The sequence below is a fragment of the Plectropomus leopardus genome, chromosome 13 (assembly GCF_008729295.1).
Source record: "Plectropomus leopardus isolate mb chromosome 13, YSFRI_Pleo_2.0, whole genome shotgun sequence".
Classification (NCBI taxonomy): domain Eukaryota; kingdom Metazoa; phylum Chordata; class Actinopteri; order Perciformes; family Serranidae; genus Plectropomus; species Plectropomus leopardus.
The window spans coordinates 25,292,430-25,300,695 of record NC_056475.1 but is presented as its reverse complement, the minus strand read 5'-3'; the positions used below and the strand labels follow the sequence as shown (position 1 = coordinate 25,300,695).

The window sequence follows — 8,266 nt, the reverse complement described above, 5'->3', positions numbered from 1 at the left end:
CAGCGGAGGCACAAGGAAGAGAGGAAAGCAAGCAGGATCGTCGCTGAAATGGCCTCCAAACGTAAGAAAAAAACCCCACTTGACAGCTTTAAGTAAAGTGAATGAGAGCAGACAGGGAGCTGGTCAGAGTCCAGCTGTCAGGTGGAGGAGGAAGAGATTTATTTTTTCCCTCGTGTTGGGCAGGTGTGAATACAAACAGGATGACCAGTCAGATACTGAGTCCTTGCATGTCTTTCATTTGGTGGACAGATGGGACTCAGCTAAATGAGACTCTGCCGCTGATTGAATATTGTTGTTTGTTTAATTCTAAAAGCTCTAAATCTTCCTATAAGAACAGAAGATTGATGTGTTTTCATTTTACTAATATTATTAGAATACAGTAGGTGTTAACATCTCAATTATAAATGTCTCTGTGCTTTACCAGCTTCCTGTCAAAATTTACCATCAAATAAGAAAACCTGAAAAATGTTGACTTATATATTTCTCAGAAACTCTTATGTTGAAAGATTTGCAGGTTTAGTTGTGTGTATGTAAATGCACGACTCAGTTGCTTGTAAATTGTTTTGTGGAAGACAGGTTGTTGCTGCCGTGTGTTAGTGTGTGTGTGTTCATGAATAGATCCTCGAGTATGTGTTTGAATCAGATAACTACCCGAGATTAACAATTAATTAAGTGGCGTTAGAAGGCTCATTAAACGTTTTGCTGTTTGAATATCGGATGTCATAACTGTGACTCATAGTGTAATTAATCCTTTATTTCTTATTCATTCAGAAAAGTGCAAAATGCATTTTTAAAAGCAACACATTTATTGAGACGCATCTTTTTTTTCCTGAAAGAAATGAACAATAAGGTGCTGCTGCTTACCACTTAGACTGCTGGACACTAAATAGAATTTAATTATTTTTTTCCTGGTAACATAAAGCATATTAAAAATAAGTGTTTGATTCATGAATTAATATTTGCTGTTTAAACTCTGCTCTTAGAAATATCTAAATCTAAGTTTTTAATGATTTCACTGTGCATTCAACCTCTCATATAAGTAAAACTTCTCTGGCACAGAGTGAGAGATGTGAGTCAGATTTCAATCCGCACTGGCAGGTTTGTTTATCATAAACAGAGGATGGAAAATGATCTGAGTTGTTTGAATGAGGAGTTAAGATCACACACATTCACTTCACTGCTTTTCAAGTGGTGTCACTTTTTTTGAAAACTGATATGAAACTATGTGAAACAAAGTCTGAGCATTTCAAACCCACAGCAACAGATACACTGAGTACAGAGCCATAAACATGATCCAGTACCTGACAGCTTTCCTCACTATGAGGCATCTTTACAGTCACTTTTTTTTTTTTTTTTTCATCTCCACTATTAAGTTTAAGGCACAGCTCTTCACATATCAAAGATAAATATTTTCCCTTTTACCTGTTGTGCTATTGATTAATAGATTGTTTTGTTGTGAGTTTCAGTGTTGGAGGAAGCGGCTTTAGTGATGTCTGCCTTCTCTCCAATATAATGGAACAATTTGGAATTCGGCTTTTGGTGCTCAAAGCGCCAAAAAAAGTGAGTTTTGAATTTGAAAACTTAACAGCAATGTCTCTTTTGAGCCTCTCATCCATTAGTAGATGCTCACTTCTTTCTGTGTGGTGATTCGGTTGGTTGGTGTAATTCGATAGAAAGAAAATAGTCCCAATTTAAAATTCACAACAAAGTCTGTGGATTATCTTGAGCTACGGGGTCATGATTTCTGGAAAGAGACATTACTGCTGAGTTTTTCAAATGTATCTTTGGCACTTTGAGCACCACAAGCCGAGTGCCATGTAGTTCTGTCATACTGGAGAGGAGACAAACATCTCTACGGCTTACATCTCCAGCACTCAGCAACTCACACCAAAAAAATCCAGACTGATAAACAGCACTACAGGTAAGAGGAAAAAAATCTGTTTTTGATTTTGGTGTGAACTGTCCCTTTAACTTCTCTTCACCCTTCTGTTATCTCTCAAGTGGTTACAGTGAAAATGTGATTTGTAATTAAGGCTTGACAGTCTCCCAAAAAGCAGGCAAAAAAATAAAACACTGCATCACTAGAAAGTTTCACAGAATAAAATCTTAAAATGTCAACACATACAAAACAGAAACATCTGATGGATTATGACAAGACTCTTGTGTAACCAAAGGCCTTTCTGAGTAGCCTATTGTGTCGCTGAACAGCAAACTTATTTATGTCAGACTTTTCCTCTGTCAATCATACATCACTGTAATTCATTTCATTTTCTGTTTTCTAACACGTGTGTGTCTTTTTCTGCAGTTGTGGATCTGGTGTATTGGCGGAAAATGAGGAGGACCGGCGTGGTGTTCACGGGGCTGGTGATCAGTCTGGCCAGTCTGTTCCAGCTCAGTGCCATCACCGTAATCTCCCACATCTGTCTGGGTGTCATGTGTGTCACCTTCACCCTCCGTTTTTACTATAAACTGCTGGAGCTGCTGCGTTGGAACCCCGGGGTGCACCCCTTCCAGTGAGTCTGTCAGCCTTCGTCATCTGTGTGTTTTTTTCAGCGTCAAGCCCACAAAAAAAGCTGCTGCTCTGCTCTCTACGGATCGATAATTTCAATCATGTTGCTCTTGTAGCTAAATGTAGGGCATGATTGCTTTGTATCGCTTTGTGATCTTGAGGCTCTGTATGTGTGTCTCTGCCCCCAGGTCGTACCTGGATTATGACGGCTCTCTGACAGATAAGGAGACAGTGATGCTGGTGGAGGAGGTGGTGCTGCTGATCGCATTTGCCGTCACAGAGCTCAAACGCCTGCTTTTCATCGAAAGCATGATCGACTCTATTAAGGTCTGAGTGTGATGATAAAATAATGTTATATACGTTTATCTATGACACCAACTGATTGATAATTGAAAGGTGAATGATCGAAAGTTGGCAGGAAGTGACATATATTCGTAAGAAGTTTCCTACAATTTTAAAACAACAACTTTGGGTTTCACAGAGCCACACAGTGGGTGTGTTGATTCTCCATGGGATCTGTAAAATAATTAATTTTATTGATAGTGTTATTGCTTCAACTTAAAGGAATACTTCACCCACAAAATGACCATTCACACATCTGTTACTCACCCTGTGTTACCTTGAATTTGTCAAGAAAACTTGTCTTCCTCGCATGTTTCCAAGGCAAATGGGTATCAAAAATTGAGAAGATTCTTGGTAAATTGGAGTAAATGCAGGCCGTGTTTATTCAGAGCAAAACTATATAATAAACATAACAAACAAACTCTCACACAACTTGTGCAGTTAAATCCAAGTGTCATATATCTTGTTGTATGCAGAGGCACTACTTTTGTGCGCATGGGACTGTTTATGGGGAAGTGTTCTGCAAAGGTTTTCATGGAAATGCATGTGTTTAAGCTATTCCCAATTTTGGATTCTTTATTTACCAAAAACAAAGTTTTCTTCACAAATTCAATGAAAAAACAGGGTGATATACACACTACATTTTGTGAGTGAATTATTTTTTTTAAAAGAATTTCTTGATTTTTTTCTGTGGCCTTTCAGTTTGTAGTGCTCCTGTATCTGCTGACCTATGTGGGTGTCGAAACCAGCGGGCTGACTCTGATCATAACAGGTGAGTTCTTCCAAAATTTACTTATGAGGGTTTTCTGATCTGCCTCCTTTATGATTAAGGTCTGATTAAGTTAAAGCAAAGCAAAACATCTTTGTAAAAGTTGGTGGAAAGACATGAATTATATAATGGGTGCCCAAACCTTTTCCCTTTTGAGGGCCAAAATTGAAACTTATTGGTGGCCAGGACATTGTTTGCAGGCAAAACAATACTAGGATTCCATTTCCCTGAAACGCTTTAATTCTGTGTTCCAATTTTCTCTGCCTTTCCATCTTTTTTCTTACCTCACACACGATAAACTGACTTTTCCACAGAAATAGTCATTGTGCTCATCGTGCTCAGATTATAAAAAAAAGGATCTTTCCCATTTAAAGAACATAAATATATAGCATAATATCTCTTTTTGGCCTTTTACCTTATTAGATAGGACTGCTTTAGCATGAAAGGGGGAAAGAGCGGTACGACACGCAGCAAAGGGCCGCAGGCTGGAATCGAACCTGCGGCCCCTGCAACAAGGACATAGCCTTTGTACATAAGTCACCTGTTCTACCAATTTTTTAAAGTTTTTAGTTTCGCTAAAAACATTTGGTTGGCCAAAATGAACCTTTTTGGCCTACTTCGGGCAGCCCTGTGTTGCATTCCATTGTACTTGGAACTTGAGAAAAAACGACCTCCGACTTGAAAAAAAAGCAATGGAACGGCCATTCAAGTCAGGATTCCAGATTTGAAACTTTGGGCATGATCCATGTAGTCTGAGTCGGTCGAATTGACTTCACCGCAATATGTCGGCGCACACGGTGAATGGTAAGCAGAATTACCTGTTCATTAAGTTTTACTTTGATGTTGTGTTTGTGTTGTGAAATGTGCTATAACAACTTTGCAGTGACATTTGTGTTGGATAGAAATCTTTGCGAGCAGGTAGCCTACTAGCCCACTCGTTTCTGTAAGCCACCTACATCAGTGAGTCGGCATGTAGCCTACTGTACGGCATACGCCATCTCTCCTCACTGATGGTGCTGTGGTAGCTCATGTAGGTCCGCAGTACGTGCTTCTGGTGTTCAGAGGCTCGCCAAACAAACACGGGTTCCCTGCAGAAATCCATGTTTTCATCCGTGTTTGCATTGGAACGCATTAAGATTGGAAGTCGGAAAGTCTGACACGAAATGATCGACTATTGACTTGCAATGGAACGCAGCATCATTCTCCTTTTTAAAAGTCAAAGACATTAAATAGTTTTCAACCACCCTGACCAAGGTGCTAAAGACCAATCCACACAGAAATATGCTGGACACCATGTATTCCAAAGATGGATGAATTCACAGCTAATTTCTCTTTTCTCTTTTACAGCTGTGATCGTTGTTTTCTCCCTTCCTCTTTTGTACAAAAAGCAGCAGGTGAGTTTCTTTCTTTTTAAAAAAAAAATCAAAATAAACTACTGATATAATATATGAAGAAAATTACTATGAAAAGGAATTATTTCCTGCAAGAGATATAATGGTTAGATATGGAAATGCTCTAAATGTACTGACCTGTGTGTTACTTTGGTGACAGGTGCGGATAAGGAGGGTGGTTAGAGCGCTCAAAGCTTTTGTAAAGAAAATCAAGAACCTGTGAGTAACCTGCTCTTTATATAATCTTTGTTTAAATACAAACACCTTCATGCAGTGATATCACTGTTTTGTTGCAGGTGCCTTAGTCTGTATGAGACAGTGAGACCCCCTCCCGCCCCTGCAACCGCCCCGAAATCGACACTCATAGCTGCACCTGCCCCCAAACAGAAAGCCAAGTCAAAGTAACTTTGAGGTAACGTGTTAAAAGCACCCGGAATTTGAGATTTGGAAAATGTTGGGATGGTTCATCCTCTGAGGGGCCGCTTTGAGGGGCAGCTCATTTCCATTTCGCCGCCATGATGTTTGTTTATGGGAGCAATATTTAATTCGTCCTGACAGCTGAAACAAAGCTGCCATTCACTCGAAGAGAAGGAGTGGAGGTGCATGAGAAGAATAATTTTATTTACTGAGATGCTCTCTGTGGGCAGCGTTTAACATAAGCAGTTCACGCAGTCGTCTGCTCCGAGCAGGGACTGACTGTTTTTTTTTTTTGTCTTCGATAACAGGTCTATTTTTACATAAGCAGTGAGCTCCATGTTCCTGCTGAGCTGCAGAATTATTCATAACGAAGCAGTGGAGCGTTGTTGCTGCTCTCATTATGTAGCATCATAAATTGTTAGCTGGATGGAATAAATATGACATGAACATCACCTACCATTAATTAACATGAAAGGTTTTGCGCTTGCTATGCCAAAGTATTAGGAAAAGCTTTTTAAGCAGCAACTCAGTACAACTTCTATGAGACTTCTATGAGAAATAATGAGAGCGATGTCCTCTGCTCTTCATGCTAATTGCATTTAATCAGTTGCAAACAGAGACTTCCAGCTGCTCTTGGGGCAGTTCAGTGATTAAAGGTACACACTGCTGCACCAAAACAACATGTGAGAGCAACTTCAACCATCCTGCAGTAACTCAAGCTGAATTTGGACTGATTAATGTCACAAAAAGACACCACTTAAGCACAAAACAGCAGCAGTTTGTACTGCGCAGATAAGACAGCCTTATCTCTGCTCTCATATTTGCAATTAATTTATGTTTTTAGCCACTCAGGCAACTGAAACGAGCTGTGTACGCAGCATTGAACTGTAATTATTGTTCGTGTCTGTCTGATGAATTTAAAGCATAGTATACTGACTCCTTTTCAGCTTGGTTTTACACATGATTACCGATTCCTTGTGGTGCTCTATGCTCCTTTGTGTCAGCCAACTAGTTGCTAACTTTGTCTGATATTTGGTGCTGATCTGGTCGTGTTAACATGGGTTTTTAAAAACTTATGCAGAAACATGCTGCAGCCAGAAATAGCCAAAACAATGAAGTTGTGGACAGAAAAACCAAATAATTAGTGAAAAGATGCTAACATGCAGAGCTGAAGTGAACTGTAGAGGCGGGTGATTATCTCTGTATCACTATCAACAAACCCCTTCAAGGATATGATATAAAATATTGAGTAAAGCTGCTTTAAACGTGCCAGAATGTGATTTCTCAAGTTACTATTTCAAACACTTTTGGAGAAATGGAGCCAGAAATGCTACTTGGTTATTTTTACTTTTGCCTACATCTGTTCTCTATAAGTATACATAACTACATAGATAATTATTTTCATAATGAGCCACCGCCTAGACCTTGTTTTATTTGCATAGATTTGTAAACCAGTTGCTCCATAACCCGCCTTAATCAGATATTTCAGTATATAAAACTACAATCTACTGATTTGACACCATTAGAAAGAAGCCAGTTTCAGGACTGAGATACAAAAATTATTGTTTAAATTACAAAAATTGGTTAATTTTTTGTCCCACCACAATATACATTTTTTTACTCCCAACATTTTTATGTTAATACAACTTACACAATGCCATGTCAACATTTTCCAAATCAACCAAGAATGTGATCATTGTTTATTTCTAAAATGAACCAAAACATCACCATAGAATTACACAGAACACCCCATGAGGTAAAATCCAAATGTCACTGTAATGTTGGAACACAGCTGCTTGTTTCTTCTCCCTGTTTTTTGGAAACAGGGTTTTGTCATTGTTATATTATAAGTATTAAAACCAACAGTTCTTTGATGTAACTCCAAAAATACACTTCAGTCATGACATGACATGGAGAACATGTTAATTAGCTTTTTTTCCTTATCTTTTCTTTTTTTTTAACGCCACACTAGTTAAAAAAAAAAGTCACCCATTGTTAAAGCTGAAGCACCGAAATTGTTACTTTTTCAGTGCTTTAGCTGACATGAGGATGACAAGATAATGAAAAAAAAAATCTTTAATTTTGGGTGAACTTTTCCTTTAGTTATCCTTTACTCTGATGATTGTAAGGTTTTAGCTGCCAAACCTTAGCCAGCAAACTTTTCAGTGCGGCTGGCGAGCTATTGTTAGCATGTCAGATTAATGTTGGTGACCATGAGGTCAATGTTTCAGATCCTCAAACACAGCTGCACTCATACTAACATGTCTTAATCAACTGAAGTTATTTACTGTCATTTCACATTATGAGCCCAGGTTGATAGTGTAGAAAACAAAATTAAAGGGCCAGTACACCTCCGTTTTAGAGAAAATACTTTTCTGCAAGTTTTGATATAATTTGCAAAGAACCCTACAATTGTTTTCATAAGGAGTATTTCTTGGGTAGAAAGTGGTCCCACTGAAGACAGCAGGGCTGTCCATAGTAAACCATTCTCATTAAGAGAAGTTCCCTGTTGAAAATGTAAGTTTTCAAAGCTTAAAGCGACATAAGCAAAATTCAATTTACCTTTTATGCAGGGGAGCAATGGATACATCAATCAGTAACATCATTAAAAGTAAGCAAGAAAGTATGTCTTGTTGTAATTTTGACGAACTGGCCCTTTAAGGATGCACCCCTGAAGCTGATATGACTGAACTGAGAAATATTTGTATCATATTTGCTGCCTGTATTTTTGCTGTTTATGTGAACTTAAGAGCTTTGTGACTTTTTTTCTGTGTCTGTCACTTAATACAACTGTAACGTTCAGTAAGACAAAAGTGTAAAAATGACGAGGAAGATGCT

The 8,266-nt window shown here is 38.5% G+C and overlaps 1 protein-coding gene across 2 annotated transcripts in view; it reads left to right on the top strand.

Moving 5' to 3' along the window:
• The window catches only part of rtn2b (reticulon 2b), a 34,301-nt gene continuing 26,035 nt past the window's right edge, over window positions 1–8,266 (top strand). Inside the window, exons 1-7 of one of the 2 annotated variants that reach the window (XR_006106469.1) lie at window positions 1–61; window positions 2,306–2,513; window positions 2,698–2,836; window positions 3,554–3,623; window positions 4,968–5,014; window positions 5,172–5,230; window positions 5,308–5,423. Coding sequence is in view for 1 of the 2 variants with exons in the window: in XM_042499792.1 (XP_042355726.1) it covers window positions 49–61; window positions 2,306–2,513; window positions 2,698–2,836; window positions 3,554–3,623; window positions 4,968–5,014; window positions 5,172–5,230; window positions 5,308–5,416 (645 nt within the window). In the remaining variant the exon portion in view is untranslated. Of the gene's footprint in view, window positions 62–2,305; window positions 2,514–2,697; window positions 2,837–3,553; window positions 3,624–4,967; window positions 5,015–5,171; window positions 5,231–5,307; window positions 6,265–8,266 lie in introns of those variants that run through there. The other variant, XM_042499792.1, reaches the window with a different exon arrangement.